The sequence below is a fragment of the Mustela lutreola genome, chromosome 5 (assembly GCF_030435805.1).
Source record: "Mustela lutreola isolate mMusLut2 chromosome 5, mMusLut2.pri, whole genome shotgun sequence".
Taxonomy (NCBI): domain Eukaryota; kingdom Metazoa; phylum Chordata; class Mammalia; order Carnivora; family Mustelidae; genus Mustela; species Mustela lutreola.
The window spans coordinates 90419796-90442423 of record NC_081294.1 but is presented as its reverse complement, the minus strand read 5'-3'; the positions used below and the strand labels follow the sequence as shown (position 1 = coordinate 90442423).

Sequence of the window (22628 nt, the reverse complement as noted above, 5' to 3'; positions counted from 1 at the left end):
GAGAAGCAAGCGCCATGGATTATGGTCCTTGATGAGAGGAGAAAGCCGTGTTCTTCTGCTTTAACAGTAGCCAAGGAAAGCTGGGCATTTATCATATATTTGGGCATGTATGTCTCAGATACCTGGAACTAGTTCTGGATCTAAGAGCAGTGTCTTCTTCTTCAGGATACATATTACAATTACGTATTAGAGAATACATACTTCTTTTCTTTTTTAATTTAAATTTAGTTAATAACATATAATGTATTAACTAATTTCAGAGGTAGGGGTTATGACAGAACACATATTCCTTGTAGCAAATCTCAACATGCTTCACCTTCTCAGCTGATGAATCACATAATGTTAGAATTGGAAAGGATTTTAGTGAGCATAGAATACAGTGGTTCTCAAACTTGGGCTTGCCTTGGAATCACCTAAATACACAGATGCCTGGACCCCACCCCTAGGGTTTCTGATTCAGTGTGTTGGGCTCAGGAAGTTACATTTCTTTTAAGTTCTCAGGTGATGTTATTGCTGTTGGTCCAGACCCTACACTTGGGAGACCCCTGTTCTAGTCAGTGGTTCCCAGCCATCATAGTGCAGGAGCATTAACTGCATTAGAAAAACCAAAAAAAAAAAAAACCTGGGACCCATCTCAGAGATTTGGTGCCAGGTGACCTGTACTTAGATACTAGCCATGGCTATTTTTATAAAGCATCTTGGACATTGTAATATACAGCCAGAGTTTTGAACCACTGATCTGGGCCAGAGCTCTCAATCTGAAAATAAATTGAAGCCAGGAAGGTAAGTAACTCACCCAGAGGAATGCCACTATTGTTTCGGACCGGGACCCCAGATAGTTGGTTTGGGACTTTTTCATTGCATCATGCTGCCATCTTCCATGTGCATAAGCAAATGCATTTTGGCTTTATTGTTTTCCGCTTTGTATGTTCTCATTTATTTCCAGGTTCCATAAGGAAACGGTTGCTACCTCTATGTCCTTCCCTAAACCACATTTCTTAAATATTACTATGGATACTTTTGTTTGTGGTGCTCTGCTTGGGCCTATAGTTAGAAGTCTGACTCATTACTGGTATTCTGAATTTTGAATATTTTTCGAACACTTAATTCTGCTTTTGAATTTTTTCTTGAAAAAAATCTGCCCCTGCAAAAGCCTTCGTGTTCTCTTCTTTGTTTCTGCAAACCATGGATACATTCAGTCTGGATGGCGCCTTTGTTGCCTTTCTCCTTTTTCGCAGGCCACTTTCCCTCCCATCCTATTTCTTCAAATCCCCTTGACTTTTACCCATTTCATCTTTCTTTAATAATAATATGCTAACTTTTGCTTTGTTGCAAGTTCTCTTTTTGGTTTGCTTAATTCCTTATCTAAATTAGTAGGATGTCTTAGAGAGCAATATAGAATAATTTCTGTCCTAAGAATTGAGACTCTGTGCTTTCCCATATACTTCAAAATCCACATGGATGTTTTCCTACCAGTATCATTTCTTTCAATAATATTTGGCTATGTTTGTCACTTTACGTTTTTGATTTTCAAATCCACATACATTTTCTTTAACGCCTTTTTATTGATTCTCCCATGACTATTCATCATGCCTAAGTTCCTTCATACTTATTAGCTTTTTAGCTGCCCCTTGGAGAATCAGCTGCTTCTGTCAGCATTCTCTAAGGCAGCCCTTTCAATGCAAATTATGATGTGAAATAGTTTGTACTTTGCCAGTATTTTTGTAGATAAATCAGTAGATCAATCATTGCATGATTTTCTATGAACTTGATTTTTTTAAAATTATTTCAGATCTTTTTTGTTCTGCGTAAGAAAAATAGCCAAGTGACTTTCCTGCATGTCTTCCATCATACCATCATGCCATGGACCTGGTGGTTTGGAGTCAAATTTGCCGCAGGTAGCCAAGGGAGAGTTGGGATCATGTGCTATAAACAATTACATTTCTGTATGTTGTAAAGACAAATTCTGTCCTTAAATGTGATTTAGAAGAAACTTAAAACATCAAAGGACTACTTGGATCAAACATCTGACTTTCATTATTATCTGAAACATAAAAGTAAGAATTTAACCTAGATCCTTCCCCTACCCTCCATTCTTTAGATACACTTGATTTTTGGGTATAGTCTCCTATCCATAATGCTTTAGTTGCTTTGTTTGGATTTTATTCTTTTCCCATATAGTTCTATTAAATATCATTAAATAAATAAACAGTAAAAAAATAAAATGGTAGAAGCCTTAGTTTTATAGAAATATAGTTAGTTATCTATTCCTTATAGGTTTCCAGGAAGTTAAAATGTTTATCTCAAGTTCCAGTCTTCTTTGCATTCAAAATTCCAATAACTGATACACACCTCACCCCCTACCAACTCTTTAAAGATGTGTCAAATTGTGGTTGAAGGATGTTGTTTGAAGTTGAAACTGGTTTAAATCAAAAGCTTGGCACACAGCCTCTTTTGTTCATTTGGTTTTGGTTTTATGCCTCTGAACATCTAGAATCGGAAAAAACAGGTTAAGTAATTTTACCCTATCATCAAGTGCTAAATAAATGATGTCCCCAAGGACATGTACTTATTAGCAGATGTTGGTTGGGAGATTTATTTATTCGAAGTTCCTAAATTTAAGAAGTCTTCGAGTAGATCTGCAGCCTTAATATTTCTCTGAATAGCTCATTTCTATGAGGCATTCTGACTTTGTAGGACAAAAAAGAGAAAACAGAATTGAGGAACACTTGTTTGAATTTTAGAGTCTCTAGGCATGGGGAAAAAATCCTCATGTCTCAGAGCATGAGAGGGCATGAATGAGCCATTGGCATAAAAGAGGTACCAGAATCTAGAGGAGCTGAAAGGACTGTCCCTACCATGGCCTAGGAGCATCAGATTTTCCAATATATGAGGTGTTTTCTTTGCCCAAATTGGCATTTGTATGTCGGAGTTTTTAAAAGTAAATGTCACTATTTTTTCTGGTAATGTATGTTATATAAAAATAGTCTCATCTGTGTCCATTTTACAAATCAAGGATAGCCATATTACTTAATCTCCATTATTTTACTTCTCTTTATATGTTTTTGTTTTCTCTTATATGCACATCAGTTCTCTGTATAGTGATATTCATTGACATCTTTATTCATGTTGCCCAAAAATGGGAAAATACCTAACCATTCCATTAGTAAAATGGTTATGAATTCCTGTGTATATATAATTGTGAAATGCAAATGATACCAGGAGACATTTAGCTTGTCTTCTCTTTTAAGCAGTTTGACTCCAAAATTATCAGACATAGGTGTCTATTCTATTTTAAAGTATGCTAGAAAAAGTTCTTTCACACCCTTATAATTTATTTATTCAGATTTCTTCTCTGAGACCAGAATATTACATCACAACACTGAAAAATATAAATAGGAAAAAGATTGGGAGACATTACCCCAAAATACAGTGATTTAGAGGGACTAACACAAAAAGTGCTTTCTCTCTCTGTCTTTATCCTTCTCTGTATTTTCTAATTTTTCTATATTGAATAGCTGTATGTTTTATAATAGGAAAAATGAGCTTTATTTGAAGAGTAGAGTTGAGCACTTTTCTAATATCTGTCTTAGACCCATGGATAGTCTGGCTTCCATTTTCAAACAAGCATTACTTTCTTTTCTTTAAAAGATTTTATTTATTTATTTATTTGACAGAGAGAGAGAGAGGGAGAGACAGATCACAAGCAGGCAGAGAGGTAGGCAGAGAAAGAGGGGGAAGCAGACTCGCCGCTAAGCAGAGAGTCCGATGTGGGGCTCGATCCCAGGACCCTGAGATCATGACCTGAGCCGAAGGCAGAGGCTTAACCCACTCAACCACCCAGGCGCCCAAGCATTACTTTCAATAATGAAAATTGAAACGTGAAATTCTTTGGTTTTTTTAATGTTACTGTGTTTATGGACATCAAACACTTTGTAGTGGGTTCATTGACCGCACCTTAATCCCCCTTCTGCTTTACAAAATGTAAATACTTTCTCATATGTTCAATGAGTTGGCATTTCTGTTCAGTATTGCATGTGGAATCTAGAAAATACTTGTATACCTAATACCTATATAGTGACAGGTACAGCAGTAAGAACTGAGATATTTCCAGAAATGTGGTCTGGCTTTGGCTTTCATTCCTAGAATGAAACCGTCCAGTTTACACTGTTCTTTCAAAAACTTGAGCACAGCTGATCTCAATCTAGTATTTAATTTCCTGTTTGCCTGCTGTACAATTCTGTGGCGTAAAAAGCATTCCAACTTTTCTTTGGAATATGGTGGGAATGTTTCTCTGGCAGGTTTTTATATTCATTATGCACATACTCCCTTCCAGAGATATGGAGAATTGTGGCAATTACCCTGGTGATTCCTTTATTTTTCGAAAAAGGAATAGAATGAGATGGTACTAATTGCAATACATTCCAAAATGTTAGCTTTGCAAAACTATTGTTGTAAAGAAGAAAGCAGACTTAGAAAATACTTTATTAGGAAAGCCTTCCAAAGAAGATGTGAAAAACATTGCTAATTAAAATGTGACTGTTCTGTGAACAAACTTATTAACATATCTGAGGGAATAATCGTAACTAGACAAAATCAGCAAGTTAATCTTATTTGATAGCTGATTTTGGTTAGTAACCCTTACTAAACTAGCTAGCACTAGTGTTAGCTACACTAGTGCTTTGTTAAATTCCTGTCCATAGGATCCTCATTTTAGGACATTTAAAAAATAAAAGATTCTGGATGGGAAATAGTCTACTGAAAAATGGGACAGGTATCTTGGTGAGAAAAATCTCTGATATAGTTTGTTTCCTGTGTGTTTATATAATCACAAGACACAAAAGGACATAAGAGGTATTTAGCTTATGCCCTGTTAAGCAGCTTGACTCCTTAACTATCAGAAATAGACAAATACTATATTTTTAAATCACCCTAGAAAAGGTGTTTTCACACCACTATAATTCATCTATTTCAGTTTCTTTTGGGAAAAAAGACTAATCCAAATGTAAATAATAAAAGGTGGGAGGTTGGTAATAAGCTTCATTAATTCAGTTTCTTCTGACTTGTAATTTATGATAATTAAAGAATTGGCTACATTTTTATTCTACTTAGAGAAAGTTTATGAAGCACAGTACAGCATAAATGAGGCATTGGAGGAATATTTAAATTACTCAAAAATAATTATTTAAAACATGTTATTTTAAAGGAGTACTTTAGCAGTGGTAGTATCTAGAAGGGTCTAAGAGTTCTGCAATTATGAATGATTATAAAAATGTAATTAGTTTCTACTATGCAACAATTTTTATTTTGCTTTAAACTTTCTGTAATACATAGCGTTTATGAACCTGGTCCTTTTTCTAATGTAATTGTTCTATATTTTGACGTTTCACTTTATTTCTAGAATTAAAGAATACTAGAATAAAGAAATTAGAATATTTTGGAGAAGAATTTAAATCCCAGATCAAGATCACTAAGCTGAATCAGGCTATACATAAATAATGCAGCTTCTTTGAGATTGTGCCTCTTAGGAAAGATGCTAAGGCAGACTTTTCTGTTTTTTTCTCCTGCTATCAGCCAGTCACCTTGTTACCCCTTCCCGGGTACTACAGGTCCAGCTAAAGACAATTGAAATGATCTTTACTTCTGTTCTCCCAGGGTTCTTTGCTTCTACTCTAAATTGAATGTGATCAGTAGGAGATATAGTGATTAGAAGAGGAAAATCAAGATAGGAAGACACAATTGATAATAATCAAATGGAAGCAGTAAGCAAAGATGGCTTAACAATTAATGACTATTTTGGAAAAACAATAATTGTCTTTAATTAAAGCAAACTTAGCATAGCCTCCTAATGAAAGGAGTGTATATATATATATATATATATTTTTTTTTTAAGATTTTATTTATTTATTTGACAGAGAGAGATCAGAAGTAGGCAGAGAGGCAGGCAGAGAGAGAGAGGAGGAAGCAGGCTCCCCGCTGAGCAGAGAGCCCAATTCGGGACTGGATCCCAGGACCCCGAGATCATAACCCGAGCCGAAGGCAGCGGCTTTACCCACTGAGCCACCCAGGCGCCCCAAGGAGTGTATATATATTTTTACTGCCAAAGTTTCATAGCACCAGAGAATGGATTGTGACACATTCATGAGGTGCAATACTGTAATACTAACAGCCGTTAAGAAGGCAAACTACTAATCACAGCAACATGGACAAATCTTAAAAAAAAAAAATATGTTGATTGAAAGAAAGTAGGCTTCAAAGATTATCCTGTAAAATTCTATTTACATGAAGTTTAATATCAGGCAAAGGTAATAGTTGATAGAAGTCAGCATAAAGTTTATGTTGAGAGGTATATTCTTGGAAGGGGGGCATAGGAACCGTATGTGATGTTGGAAATGTTCTATATCTTGACTTTGGTGGATGGCTATGTGGGTGTATATTTATGTATACAATCATCCTTTAAGGTTAGTGCATTTGTGTACTTTATATATGTCAACCTTCACTGAAAAAATGAATTTGATTACTACTATTAAATATATACCATTTCAAAAAAATAAACTTAGTTTGTTAAAGTGAACCCAAACAAAAGACCATCTTAGGGTTAAGATATAACAATAAATAAAGGCATTCTCATTAGTTTTTGAAAGTTTGCATCTTATATTTCACTGAATGAATATGTTATCCAGCTCCCTGTAATTTGATAGCAGATTAACAAATTGATGTTGTATATGTTTTTCTTTCTATTAAAATTAAATAATTATTCTAAAATCTCAGTTGACAAAAATGAATCTCATTTTAAGGAGCATTGCCCCCAATTTACAATAATTTTATTTTCCAGGTGGTTTGGGAACATTCCATGCCTTTCTAAATACAGCCGTACATGTAGTCATGTATTCCTACTATGGGCTCTCTGCACTGGGACCAGCCTTCCAGAAGTATCTATGGTGGAAAAAATATTTGACATCATTACAGCTTGTGAGTAATTAATTTTCTTTAAAACCAGATATAAAACTAAGCTGGAATAATTTCTCTTCCCTATGAATCAGAATACTAACGAAGGAACAAAAGTTACAAAACAATAGGAATATAGAGTGTGTGGCCTCAATAGTGCATCCCATCATTATCCTTTCCATGTTATTTAAACTTTTGTAAAGAACTGTGTTGGAAACAAAGTATATTTTTGGTAGCCAAGAGCTCAGACAGCTAAACCACAATGTGTATCTTTAGGCTATCTTTGTACTATCTTATACTTTTCTATAAAATAAATATAGTTATGGGGTACCTGGGTGGCTCAGTCATTAAGCATCTCCCTTCGGCTCAGGTCATGGTCCCAGGGTCCTGGGACCAAGCCCTGCCTCGGGCTCTCTGCTTGGTGGGAAGCGTGCTTCTCCCTCTCCTGCTCCCCCTGCTTGTGTTCTATTTCTGACTGTGTCTTTCTCTGTTAAATAGATAAATAAATAAATAAATAAAATCTTAAATAAATTTATGATAAAGATAATCTCAAAGTTATTTGCACTGCAGCTGGCACAATATTTAATTAGGAGTTAGAAATACCATCTAAAGACTTTGAGGGAGGGAATATAACTTTGAGAGGATTATGAGTCTTCCTGTATGCCTGGCTCTAAGTCTGGTTTTCCTCCAAATGATAAACATACATACGGATGAAAGAGGTAGGGAAACAGTATACCGTATATATTGACAAACTGACAGTGCTCTAAATAACCAAGTGTAAGGAAATAGTGAAATAAATTATTTTAATTCCTACTTTGCAATATTATAAAATCAGGAAAATTATTCACCATTGCTTTCTTTTTAAGTATTTTATTTTCTGATTGTGAAGTAACATATGCTCATCACTGAGAAATTTGAACATCTAACTAAGCAAAGAGAAAGAAAAATAAGCCTAATTCCACATGTATGTGAATACCTGTTGCATGATTTGCATTATACTGCATAGACAATTTTGTATTGGGCTTTTTTCCCACTTATCCACTTTTAAACATTGTAAAAACTTTTTTTTTATTAATGTGGCAAAATGCTAAAATAGAAGAAAGAATAGATATAATTATCTAAAATGTGTTGGTTATACACAAACACACCTGCATCAGATATTGGCATGTCACTGAGGCTTTCAGAGGTATCATCTTTATGTCTGCCAAATGAGAGAAATAAGGGTAGCTACTGCATAGGAATGTCATGGAAGTTTCTTAAGATAATGCAGGGAGGGGCGCCTGGGTGGCTCAGTGGGTTAGGCCTCTGCCTTCAGCTCAGGTCATTATCTCAGGGTCCTGGCATCGAGTCCCATATTGGGCTCTCTGCTCAGCAGGGAGCCTGCTTCCCCCTCTCACTACCTGTCTCTCTGCCTAATTGTGATCTCTCTCTGTCAAATAAATAAATAAAATCTTTTTTTAAAAAAAAGGATAATGTAGGGAAAGTTGAAGATGATCAAAAAAGAAATTGAAAAGCTTAACTATGGTCATAAATGGAAGAGTATAGTTAACGGTTATTTTTCATTTATGAATTTTTACTTGTCTAACATTCCCACAGAACACATGTTGCCTTTTAATCAGGAGAAGAAAGAGATGCAAAAAATCTGGACATTAGCCTGGGGAGTGTTCCTTTTAAGATTGTGTAGACTGTTTGGGAACAAAGAGCCCTTGGACATCATGAGGAGTGTCATCAATACTGTTTCACTCCTTACAGATTCTCTGCTGCCATTGGCAGGATATATTTTTATTCTGATATGTCACCTGTGGGTGACAAATGGCAGATACCACGACTCAGGGATGCTTTGGCTCCTACGAAATTGCTAGGGCTATAATTACAATGATTGTTTCCCCAAAATTGAAATACCTCATCTAACAACAAGACAGATTATTTGAAATTGAAGCTCTTCTAGAAAATGAGGCCATAAGAAAGTAGTCCCACCCATGTGTATTTCATCAAGTCAAGGACTCAAGACAGAGACTTGCCAAGAAAACCTTCTCAGGTGGTTCTTTCTGTGGGTTCGAAGGGGCTGCTGCCCTGCCCAGCTCCTGGGCCATTTACGTAGGGCCGCCAGAGTTGCACACTTGGGCAGGACTGAGTAGTGGTTGCCCATTCCCATCTGGATTTTTACAATGTCCCACCCACTCTGACTCCCATGGAGGCTAGATTTAAAGATAAAACCCCCAACCCAATCTTAGTAACCTAAGATGTGGTTGCAGAGTGTTTAAGCATAAGCAGCGAAAGAATGCATTAAATGATTGTGCCTTTGTGACTGCATATCTGAATAATATTTTTCATTCTTTCATCTTTTAGGTCCAATTCATTATTATCACCATCCACATAGGCCAGTTCTTTTTCATGGAAGATTGCAAGTACCAGTTTCCAGTCTTTCTGTACATCATTTTGAGTTATGGGTGCATCTTTCTGCTGCTCTTTCTCCATTTTTGGTACCGTGCTTACACCAAAGGCCAGAGGCTGCCCAAAACTGTGAAAAATGGAATCTGCAAAAGCAAAGATCACTGAAATGCAAGCACGACACGAATCTATGAATGAGACTGGTATCTTACTTTCCTTGACAATCAAGAGCTTTATGACAAATCAAGTGCATTTTGTATATTTTTCAAAACCAAGAGCTTGTATTTTTATGATAAGTTATTGGGGTTTCTGATATTTGAGAGCCCAAGGTTCCAGGTAACAGAGTCTAAGTAGAGCCTAAAGCAGGTAGTTTTTCAGCTGCTTTTAAACCAAATCTAAAGGTTTTATTTAATGCATTTTGTTATGGTGAAAGGAGGATATGAAACAGTATCGTACTTTTCAAAGAAGTCCAGTATAGATGAAAATATCATCAGGTATTTTGACCGTGGACAGAGATCCATGCCCTACTATAGATTCCTTCTGCCAGCTCTGAAAACCTCTGACTGGGAATTTTGGCTGTTGATTATATTCAGAAGACACTGTATTTACTCTAAAGTTAAATTCCTATCCTAAAGAGCTAACACTGGTGAATATTAAGTGAATTTTTTGTAAATTGTCATTTAACATCACTAACAGTAATTTTTAATGGATCTCTTGTGTAGCCACCACCAGTTTCACTGATAAGACTTCCCTACAACACTTTTGTCGTATATACTGTTTAAAAAGTAACAATTCTTTCGGTTAGTACCTTGATGCACTTAACACTAAGGTTAAGTTAATATTTTGAAAACAAGAGGATTTGTTCTGTAGCTTAAGGAGCACTGTGCTATTCCTATTTTGCAGTTAACTTTGTGTATTTCTGGAAAGAGGTGAAATTTGTCAGTGGAATAAGTACTCTGTAGTTCAGTGGGAAAAATCTGTTGTATTATAACATCACTTTCTCATATTGTTATGGCTTAAAGGATTATCTTGTTAATATGTATTGGTTATATATATAAATGTTCAAATCCTTAGCACAATGCAGGTACCCTTAAATCATAAATGATTTCAGACCTCCCACTATACACAGTTTCCAGAGATGAGTTAGAGTTCTTTGTGAAGCAACTGGAGGAAAATGGTTGCACAGAAATTCTCCAGGGACTATATATGGTTATGTTAAGGGTCTCAATAAAGAGAGAAAGAGCCTGTTTAATAGTTGGTATAGATACACTGCATGGAGAAATGTTTCCCAGAGTTATGAATTAATTAATAGCCTGGATTTCTTTTTTCAAACCTATAAATTATATAATGAAGACTTGAAATTCATTTTGCCTACTTTTGTTTTTTCACAATTACTGCTTTCTAAAATTCTCTTGTTTTCCTATTTTCTTGCTGGCAAACTGAAACTACTGGTCAATAGACTTTTGTGTCAGAAACAATGATATTTGGACATTTCTGAATTTTTCCCTATTGGTTTTTCATTCTTGTTATATTTATACTTGATTTTGAAGGACTGCTTATGCCTATATGACTTTAAACAATTAATACTTATGGGTCTCAGTTATGTAACACACAGTGATAGCATTATCCATCAGAGCCTGAGTTTTTCCTCACTGTGAATTCTTATAGTTTGATGTGTCACGCCAAGTATTTAATCTATACCATGGCCTTCTCTCTCACACTTACCAGATTTATAAGGTTATTTGCTTTTAAGTGACCTTTACTGATTTCACTTGCTTACAATATGAGAAGATAAGAGTTGATAAATGGGGGAAATATTTATTTTCCTCAAAAAAAAAAAAAAAAAGCAAAAACGAAAGCACAGCAGGAAAAAAAGAACAACAGTTATAATTTATTTTTCTGAGGGCCTCAGGGTTCCTAAACTGTTTTCCTGTTTTGATTCTTTTCATCCAGCCTGCGCTAAAATGCGACGGTGTAGCAGGTGCTGTTACACAATGCACACAATTCCCAAACACCAAGTAGACTAAAGACCAAAAGGAAGCATGAAGAAAAGAAGGTGAAACAGGAGAGTTTGGTTTTCACAATACTGTCTATCCGGCAATGTACAACCACTCCTAACTTCCCTGTAGCCTTTAAAATGCCTGACTTGCTTAAAATGTCTGACAGCGTGTGATGGAACCATGTTCTAAATTATGTGAATAGAAGTGGAGAGCTGGAACGTTACATGAAAAAGAGCTAGCAGAAGTATCCTTGCACAGCTAGCAGAAGTATCCTTCATATATATATCATTAGATCAAAATGTGTTATCACTGGATGTACGATATGCATGGACAGTATGTTATTAAAGGGCTCTATGGGTCACATAGAGTTTCTATTGGGGTTTCATCCACTTTTCAAGATTTTATTGCCTTTGGGTTTGCTTACCTAACAAATAAAGAGACCAGATACAACATCTAGTTTATGATATGAGGTTCTATGAATCATTTTTATTTATTTTTTTAAAGATTTTTAAAAAAATTTATTTATTTGACAGACAGAGATCACAAGTGGGCAGAGAGGCAGGCAGAAAGAGAGGAAGGGAAGCAAGCTCCCTGCTGAGCAGAGAGCCCAATGTGGGGCTTGATCCCAGGACCCTGGGATCATGACCTGAGCCGAAGGCAGAGGCTTTAACCCACTGAGCCACCCAGGTGCCCTATCATTTTAAATATCCATGGGACATTGCCAGTTTACAGTCTTAATTGAGTTGAATTTAAGAATTCAATTTAAGAAAAAAAATCAATTTAAGAATTTAAGAATTCAATTTAAGAATTCAAATTTAAGAATTTAATAATTGAACTTAAGAATTCAATTCAGGGGGCGCCTGGGTGGCTCAGTGGGTTAAAGCCTCTGCCTTCAGCTCGGGTCATGATCCCAGGGTCCTGGGATCGAGCCCCACATCAGGCTCTCTGCTCCACAGGGAGCCTGCTTCCTCCTCTCTCTCTCTCTGCCTGCCTCTCTGCCTACTTGTGATCTCTGTCTGTCAAATAAATAAAATATTAAAAAAAAAAAAAGAATTCAATTCAGTTGAGTTGAATTTAAGGATTGAGTGGACTATATTGTTACCTAAATTTCAAAATTATGAGATTTCTCCTCAATTATCTCTTGTTTCTGTTAAATTTGTAAAGACTGTGGAAAACTGTGGATATTGTCAGAGTGTGTGTGTGTATGCGCACATTATAGTAAATTTGTGGTAGTGTGGTTGTATGTGTGTCTTTTATCTTGGAGTCAAACTGCATATGTTTGCATGGGTAGGTGGTTTTAACCTGAATACTCATTTAACCAAAACATTTTACACATTTGTTGCATCCTTTGTATATTCAGAACCCCCGCTAGATGTTGTAGTGATACAAAGATGTCTTGAACATAGTTGGGGCCTCCTGAAAGTTATAGACCAACAGAAGATCTTATGTAACAGAGCAGCTAGGTGCCATATGCGTGAAAGTTCTGTCACTTAGAAAGCAGGGAAGGCACTGTGAAGGATTTACAACTTATGTATTTAAGATGTACAGAACTTCAAAATGGGTGCTGGGTTAGTGGGCAAGGTGTTGTAAGTGAAAAGAAATAACAAATCAGCTCTAGGGAAAGGAAAGTTTAGGGAATGGCCAATAGACCAAATTATAGCAAGGCTTCCTGCTGTGGACCCAGAGAGAGGAGTCCAGAAGGAGGTGGGCTCAGACCTCGGAGGCATGTGGCTGTGGCATCTGGGCTTGATTCTCCAGGAAATTGAGAACATTCAGTGGTTTTTGAGGGACGTGAGGTTTGGTCTAAGGCAGTACCTTAAGAGTGATCTGGATGGGTGGGGTGGGGTAGGGCATCACCTTTAGACACCTTTAGACACAGCAGAGCTAAATTGGTTGAGTAAGGATCAGTGGGGAGAGAGCCAGCATATGTGCCTTGAAAGAAAGGTGGATGTGAGAGTGCTTCTGAAGGGAGAGTCTCATCTAGACTGACCATGGATGGGTTGACTAGCAGGGTCCAAGGAAACAGTAGAGTGATATGGAAAGTGGGCTAAATCTAAAACCATGAGGCATGGATGTTATGTGAGGTGACCTTAGACCAGCCAGTTAACCTCTCTCAGCTTCTCTTTCTTCATCTATAAAATGAAAACAATAGCACAAGGTTTCCTTGCTGGGTTGTTCTGTGGCTTAAATGAAATAATGTATTTCAATTGGTAAAAATATGTAGTAATTGGTAAGAATATGAACATATGCCTAGAGAATACAGACTCAGATTTAAATGGGGAGGAAAAGAAGGTGGATCCCTAGCTCAAAAGAGAACAGAGTTTATGGTTCTGTCTACTTTAGGTGGAGTAAGGTATGTGGTGATTACAGAGGGGACAGGATAAATGGATTGAAGGATTTTTTTTTTCTTTTAAAAAAGCAGCATAAACATGTTTATTCTAGAAATGACTTGAAGAATGAAAAAGTTGCATAAACTATTGGAAATGGATGTGCTTAGGGATTTCAAATATTTCCCAGCTTCTAGTAGAATCCCAGTGAGGCTGGAGACCATACATTTGTAGTGGTCCCAATCTGCATGAATTTGTTAGGCCCATAATCCTGTGGGCATGGAGAAGACTTGCACTACTCAAGGTGGGGATTTGCAAGGAAGATGCAGTGGGACAAGGGAGGACATTGATAATGCCAGCAAGACTGGGTACAGTGGTGCATTATGGGAGCTGAGACTCTCAAAGGACAGTGGTGCTTACTAAGCTCCTTATATGTCTCATGCAATAAGATCCTTACAATATCTCTACAAGATAGACACAATGAGGTCACTACAGATAAGGAAACTGATGCTTATACCATTTACATACATTTTGACCAAGGTCAGGAAGTTATTAGCTGTTAAAGCTGGGTGTCAACCCAGCTTTCTTTGATTTTAAAGCTCTTGCTCTTAACCATCATGCTATACAGCAAAGAAAGTTGATGGAATAAAGGAGTGAACTGATTTTTAAGTTTAGCCAGGATAGAAAAAAAAACTAAAAATAACAGTTAATATAGAAGTCTTTTCTTATATAAGGTTCCAGAAGTATGCAGTCAGAATTGGGCTGGTATACTATAGTATCAGAGATCCAGGGATGGTCTCACAGTTCTGCCATATGTGGCTTCTGTTCCCATAGACACCTCATGATCCAAAAATGGATGTTGGAACTCCAGCCATGAATACACTTTTCAGTCAGTATGAAGAAGGAAGAGGGTAATAGAAGGAACAGTTCTCTCCATTTAAGGACCTATAACAAAAGTGATACATCACTGGCCAGAATTTAGTCATGTGGGTCACATGTAGCAGAAGGAAATCAGGGGAGTAATATTCTATCCTATCTGACTTTCAGGCTAAAGTCAGGGATTCTATGACTCTGGAAGAAGGAGGTGAATGGAACTAGTGGGGGCTGTAGTCTGGTCAGCAATTCAAAGTATGGAGGTAGTACTACATGGCTCTGGAAGTGAGTGGCTGGTACAGAAAGCGTATGATAGTTATTGGAATTGAATAGATGGATGAAGTGTTAGGCATGGTGTTGGACAGAATATCCACATGAATGTGGAAGAGCCTCAGTGAGGAAGAGTCTTGAAATGAATATGAGCTAGATGATTAAGGACTCTGAATAGGGGTATATGACCAAGAAGACAGTGGATGGCAATAGTGAGAAGAGCAATGTGACACAAGCCTCAAAATCTTGGATTGTGCATGCATGGCATTCTTTTCAAAGATAAACCTTTTTTCAAAATAAACCTAATTTTAGAATAGTTTAGATTGACAGAAAAATTATGAAGTTAGTGCAGAGAATTGCCATATATGCATACCCAGTTTCCCTATTATTAACATCTTAGATAAATCTAATACATTTATTACAGTTGATGTGCCAATGTTGATACTTTATTATTAACTGAAGTCCATACTTCACTCGTATTTCCTCAGTTTTCACCTAATTTCCTTTTTCTGTTTCAGGATTCCATCCAGGATGCCATTATATTTTGTTGTCCTGTGTCCTTAAACTTGTTTTGGCTGTCATGGTTTCTCAGACTCCCCCCCCCCTTTTTTTTAAGATTTATTTATTCATTCATTCATTCATTCATTCATTTATTTTAGAGAGAGGGAGGGAGAGTAGGGGGAGGGACCAGGGAAGAGGGAAAGAAAGAGTCTTAAGTAGGCTGCATGCCTAGCATGGGCCCCAAAGTGGAACTCTGTCTTGCAACACTGAGATCATGACCTGAGTGGAAATTGAAGAGTCAGACACTCACTGACTGAGCCACCCAGGTGCCCCAGTTTTTTCTTATTTTTGATGACTTTGACAATTTGGGGGAATACTGGTCAAGTATTTTGTAGAATGTCCCTCAACTGGAATTTATCTGATGTTTTTCTCATAAATCAGGTAGGAGTTATTAGTTTTTAGGAGGAAGACAGTAGGGGTATCTTATCACATTGTATCAAGGGTATATACCAACGATATGACTTTTCACTGTTGATTTTAACCTTGTTCACCTGGTTGAGGTAATGTTACTCTTTTTCTCCTTTTGTACTTTATTCTTTAAAAGGGAGTCACTCTGCAGTCACACTTAAGGGTAACCCTTTGAGTGCAAAGTATCTACACAAATTATTTGGAATTCTTCTGCCTAGGTTAGTTGCCTGTTCTCTCCCATTTATTTATTCAATGATCTATTTATGTTAGTGTGGACTCATGAATATCTATTTGCTACATTAGAATATAATCTAATACTACGTTACTTATTTAATTGCTCAAATCCTTCCAGTTTTAGCCACTGAGAGTTCTTCTGCATGGTTTCTGTGTCATTTTGACATATTTCCACTTCCTTCTGGGACTGCAAGATGCTCCAGACTCATTTTGCATATTTCCTGCCCTGGTTCTAGAATCAGCCAATTCTCCAAGGTGTCCTGATTTCTTTCATAGGGGAATGGTATTAGAAGCCCAGAGCTGGCAATAGGTGTGGTCATAGCTACTGGAGGGTTATTGGTTCTAGGCCCTCTTAGTTGACAGCAGAGAAATGTAGGTGTATATACTAACTAGTACACACATCTGTAAATATTTCTATATGTAACCATCTTAAGGTAAACTTGAGTTCATGTTGATACCCTCAGTTCTAATCTATTACCACATGGATCATTCTAGCCTTTGCCCCTTGCTTGCCTCTAACTCCAGTAGCGAGAAACCGGACTGTCACATGTGCCATGAATTTACTTAATAGTTCAATTCTAATATACATGTAAACTGATTTCAGAATTATTAGCACACTTTATCAACCAGAGTTCCTTTTGTTCCTCATTGACAGACTCTACTCATTTCCACAATTATTTAGGTTAGCACCTTTCCTCCTCACCCTCTCCTATAAGGTTGTTTCATATATTTCTTTTTTTGTTTGTTTGTTTCATATATTTCTAATACAGTTAGGTTCTTTTATCATTCTACATTCCTTGACTCTCCCACCTTCTAAATGATTTTTATAAGCTTTGCGTCTTTTAAGTTTGACTCTGTGCTCTAAAGCTCTTTGAGTTTTGACAAATGTGTGGTGTCATATATTCATCATTACTGTATCATACAGAATAGTTTCCCTGCCCTAAAAAGAATCCTCTGTGCTTCACTGGTTCAATCCTTCCCCACCCTAAGCCGCTGGCATCCACTGATCTGTATACCATCTCTGTAATTGTGATTTTTCCAAAATTTCATATAAATGGGAATGTTTCAAGTTTTTATTGAGATTCCAGTTACTTGAGATTTAGTGTAATATTAGTGTCAGGTGAATAGTTGTGATTCAACACTTCCATACATCACCTGGTGCTCACCCCAAGTGCCGTTCTTAATCCACATCATCAATTTCACCCATTGCCCCTTCCACCTTCCCTCTGGTAACCCTCAGTGTGTTCTTTATAGTTAAGGGTCTGTTTCTTACTGTTTTTATTTTATTCATATTATTGCATTTTTCCCATGATAAATGATTTAATACAATCAAGTTCTTTTTATTCCTCACATGGGATGCCTTTTATTTTCTGATCTTTGCCAATTTCTACAGACACTCCAGTCTTTCTTCAAGTGCTTTCTCCTGCTCAAAATCTTTACACATCTTATCAGCTCTCTTAGCAACACCTTCGTCTTTTCAATTTCTGTTTTGCTATTCCACAGGCAGTCATCCCATATCTAATTTACTCAAACTTAGTTGCAAATTCAGTCTTTTCCTGTGATCATGAAATCCAAAAGTCCCTGAAACCCAAAGCTTGGGTCAAGCCTGACTTGGGCATTGAGAGACATTGGTCTTTTTATTCGTCCACATAAAGTAACTATTAATATATTTCACCACAGAAATGTGAATGTTTGACTGTGGGATGCTGCCTGAACCCTGCTGTGACATTGAATAATATCTGGTATATGTACAACATAATCCCCTCAGTAAGATCCTGGAATGTGCTTCATAATCCTCGGGGGAATGGAGGTATTTTAATTTTCTAGGGACAGGTCGGGAATGATTCTGAAGAGACTGAGAGATACCTTTGGTTCCTGAGAGCAGAGAGAACCTTCACCTTTCTTCTGATAGTATTTCTAGAGATGTAGTACTCCAGGAGAAATCGCTACAAGGTGCCTTTGTTCAAACAGACCAGGAACTGTGCTTTTAGAATGGTCCTAATGTAGAAAGGAGCTGTTGAATCCATGGGGACAGGGAGGGATGGTCGATATACATCACAAGGACCATCTGGAGAGTCAGATGACAAAAAGCATCTCCACCCCTCCTCCCCACCCTACTGCCCACCTTCCCATACCTTGAGAAACCTGGAAAGGACTAACGTTATATTTTCATTTGTTAAAATAAATAAGGTCAAGCCAGTAAGAATAAAGGTCAGGGTTAGAAATTGGACTATTAAAAATTTTTTTAAAGTTTTTTTGGAGTCACAAATTTGTGGACAAAGAATCTTGTCTGACTTATAATGGTAAAATTACATCTAGTCCTCACAGAGAGGATTTTAGTCTTTGTCTTATTTTTTCCATTTTATTGAAATAAACTGCTCTGGGTCTCACATATTGAAGGTCTTTGAATCAGCTTTCAAACCTGAGGCTAATGATTGAGATCTCGAAGAAGTCTCTTCTGGTTTCTGTTAGTTCATAGCCCTGTGGTGTTTTGTGGACTGATTGCTTACATTATGGTTCTTTTCCAGGTATTTTTCCTCACCTGTGTATTATGTAATTCTCCAGCTTTCTTCCTTGTACTATTTTGCAGGTGAATCAAGGTAAATTATTTCCACAATTCTTCTACCCTTTGTAAGAGTAATCACAGTTGCCGGGAAAGATGCTTTAAGACTGTGATTTTAAGAGTATGAATCAGTTTCATACCTATAGGCCTAGATAGCAATTCCTCATTTAAAATATGCCTGGGGTGCCTGCGTGGGTCAGTTGGTTGAGTGTCCTACTCTTGGTTTCCACTCCAGTTGTGATCTCCTGGCTTGGGCTTGAGGGGAGTCTGGTTGAAGATTCTTTCCTGTCCCTCCTCACCACCACTTAAGTGCTCTCTCACTCTAATACATTAACAAATCTTTGCAACATTCCCTTTGTCATTATTTACTTCGTTCACTGGAGAGTACTTTTGCTGCAATATGTTTTGTCCTTGTCAAATCAAACGAAGAGTTACTTTAAGGGAATAGCTTTTAATTTCTTGTTCCTGGTTACAAGAGGGAAGGGAGGGTCTGTTGCTATTGGATGGTGGTGGTGGTGGTGTGATATGTGATTGTTTTTCCTATCTAGTGGCCTCCTTCCCCACTTTGTTACCACTTTGGTAACTGCCAATTTCTTCCTTCTGGGCTACTCCTGACTACTGTGGACGAATGATGCAGATTTTTCTTGGTCTTCTCTCCCCGGGGGACACATACATCTCCAAACTCCATATAACCAGAATCTTTTAGAATCTTTTAGAATCTTTTGTTATCTGAGTTTCATAATCACACTGCCATTTTGTACAGGAGTCTTTGTCATCATTCCTTAATAGTCTCTAATACTTTAGGATTGTGAGATCTGTACTAAAATTAATTCTATCTTTGTTTAATTCATTATTGTGTGCTTGTATAATTTTTTCCTTTTCTTTTTTCAGCTTTACTGAGGTATAATCGACACATAGGAATTGTACCTATTTAAGGTGTACAATTTGATGTTTGTATATCATGAATAGATCACCACAATCAAGCTAATTAACATATTCATTATCTCACATAATTACCATTTGCTTTCTTTTTCTGTGGTGAGAATAATTAGGATCTATGCTCTTAGTAAATATCAAGTATACAATACGGTACTGTTAACTATAGTCACCACACTGTACATTAAATCTCTGGAACTTATTCGTCTGCATAATTAAAACTTTATATCCTTTGACCAATATCTCCCCATTCCCCAGGACCCTTAGCCCCAGACCCTGGCTACTACCATTCTACTTTCTGCATCTGCGAGTTTCAGATTCTACATACAAGTGAGATCATGCAGTATTCGTCTTTCAGTGTCTGGCTTATTTCACTTTATATAATATCCTCCAGGTTTATTCACGTTGTCACTAATGACAGGAGGGCCTGTTTTAAAGTTCAATAATATTCCGTTGTATATATAGACAGCACATTTTCTTTATCCATTCATCCATCCATGGACACTTAAGTTGTTTCCATATCTTCACTGTCGTGAATAGTGCTGCAGTGAACATGGGTGTGCATATATCTTTTGAGATAATGATTTCATTTCCTTCAAATATATACTCAGAAGTGGGATTGCTGGATCATATGGTAGTTCTTTTTTAAATTTTTTGAGGAATCTCCGTACTGTTTTCCACAATGGTGGCACCAGTTTATATTCCCATCAACGTTGGGAATTTTGCCAGCACTTTGTTATGTTTGAAAATAGCCATTTTAACAATTGCACAATGATATTGTGAGCCAGGATGTAAGGAAGTTATGCAAATCAGGGCTAAAAGCTCTGAGCAGTAGGGAGGAGGAGAAGGGCAAAAGCCAGGAAGGAATGTGTTTTGTTTTGTAGAATCAATGGTTCCAGCCAAGGGGAGGCCCAGCTAGGTGTTAACACCTGAGAGTCCCTTGCTATGTATTTTGCCTTATAATCCCTTATATGAACCAGTTTGAGCCAAGATTGGAGCTGAGGACCTACACAGAAACCCCCGTGAGTTCTTTTTTCCTTTTTTTAAACGATTATTTACTTATTTATTTATTAGAGAGAGAGATTGTGCACGAATTGGGGGGTGGGGCAGAGGGAGAGGGAGAAGACTCCCTGCTGAGCGGGGAGCCAATGCTGGGCTTGATCCCAGGACCCTGAGATCATGACCTGAGTTAAAATCAAGAGTTCAACACTTAACCGCTGAACTCCCCAGATGCCCCTGATTCCCTTTATTAAACATCATACAGTAATGTTTTACCAAATGTGGTATTATTCCCTTTTACAGGGTGAAATAAGTGATAAACAATATCTATTTCTGTCCCACCAAAAAAAGGGAAAGTTAGTGTGTTATCAAATAAATAAGAAGCACTTAAGTGCTTCTACTTGCTTTGCTTTGAACTTTTAATAAAAAGTCAAGTCATGCCAAACTATGGAAAGAACCAAGATGCCCTTCAACGGAGGAATGGACAAGGAAGATGTGGTCCATATACACTATGGAGTATTATGCCTCCATCAGAAGGGATGAATACCCAACTTTTGTAGCAACATGGACGGGACTGGAAGAGATTATGCTGAGTGAAATAAGTCAAGCAGAGAGAGTCAATTATCATATGGTTTCACTTATTTGTGGAGCATAACAAATATTATGGAGGACAAGGGGTGTTAGAAAGGAGAAGGGAGTTGGGGTAAATTGGAAGGGGAGGTGAGAGACTATGGACTCTGAAAAACAATCTGAGGGGTCTGAAGTAGCGGGGGTGTGGGAGGTTGGGGTACCAGGTGATGGGTATTATAGAGGGCACGGATTGCATGGAGCACTGGGTATGGTGAAAAAATAATGAATACTGTTTTTCTGAAAATAAATTTAAAAATTTTTTTAAAAAAAGAAAAAAAAAGTCATGTTTCTAATATACTGAGATTGTAAAACTGAAGAATAAAGCTGCTACTCTAAAAAATTTCAGTAGAATCAGAGTGAAGAGAGTTCGTTTTTAGAGGGCACCTGGGTGGCTCATTTGGTAAGCATCTGCCCTTACTCTGGGCCCTGATCCCAGGTGGTACATTCCTCTCCAGGGGCGGGGAAAAAAATTGATACATGCAATGACATAGATGAACTGTGAGGACATTATGGCAAGTAAAATAATCCAGTCACAAAATGGCAAATACTATGTGATTCCATGAATATAGTGTACTTAGAATAGTCAAATTCAGAGACAGAAAGCAGAAGGGTGGTTGCCAGGGGCTTTGGGAAGGGAGAAATGGGGAGTTATTATTGACTGGGTGCAGAGTTTCAGTTTGGCAAGATGAACAGAGTTCTGCCGATTGGTTGCACAACATCGTGAATGTACTTAACATGACTAAACTGTATGCTCAAAATGGTGAAGATAATAACTTTTACGTTGCCTCCTTCCCCTTTGTATTTACTATGCCTGTCAGATCTGGTGTCCGAGTTATGCTAGTGTTTTTAAAGGAGCTGGAAAGCTTTTAAAAATCTTTTACAACATTTTGGGGCGCCTGGGTGGCTCAGTGGGTTAAGCCGCTGCCTTCGGCTCAGGTCATGATCTCAGGGTCCTGGGATCGAGTCCCGCATCGGGCTCTCTGCTCAGCAGGGAGCCTGCTTCCTTCTCTCTCTCTCTCTCTCTCTCTGCCTGCCTCCCAGTGTACTTGTAATTTCTCTCTGTCAAATAAATAAATAAAATCTTAAAAAAAAAAAATCTTTTACAATATTTTGAAATAGCTTATGAATTGTCCGGCTCCCTTCCTCCCAGCCATCACTGCTAAAAGTCATCTCTCATACATTCCTGGCCTCTACCTTCCCGTAGACCCCATTCCTTCCTGCTCTCCTTTCACCATGACCCCTGCCTGCTCCTTGTTTCACAGCTGGGACAGACCAGGTGTGGGGTGAGGCCACATCTTATGCTGGCCCTAGAGCAGGTCCTGATGGAGTCAGGGTTGGATGAAGATGCTCAGCACCCCTGTTAACCTCTCCTCGATCCTTCCCTTCTCTTCACAAAAGAGCTATTTCTGGCCCCTATCCCGCCTCCTTCCCTTCCTCCAGAGACCTCCACCCTACTTTTGAAGTGTTTGTTTTTGCCTTTAGATGTAC

At 37.6% G+C, this 22628-nt stretch overlaps 1 protein-coding gene across 2 annotated transcripts in view; it reads left to right on the top strand.

The window, feature by feature from the left end:
* The window catches only part of ELOVL7 (ELOVL fatty acid elongase 7), a 79603-nt gene extending 67803 nt beyond the window's left edge, over positions 1-11800 (top strand). For both annotated transcript variants that reach the window (XM_059175062.1, XM_059175063.1), the window contains exons 6-8: positions 1793-1898; positions 6836-6972; positions 9298-11800. In XM_059175062.1, coding sequence (XP_059031045.1) covers positions 1793-1898; positions 6836-6972; positions 9298-9507 — 453 coding nt within the window. In that variant the 3' untranslated portion in view covers positions 9508-11800. The remainder of the gene's footprint in view (positions 1-1792; positions 1899-6835; positions 6973-9297) is intronic.
* Positions 11801-22628: the final 10828 nt, after the last annotated feature.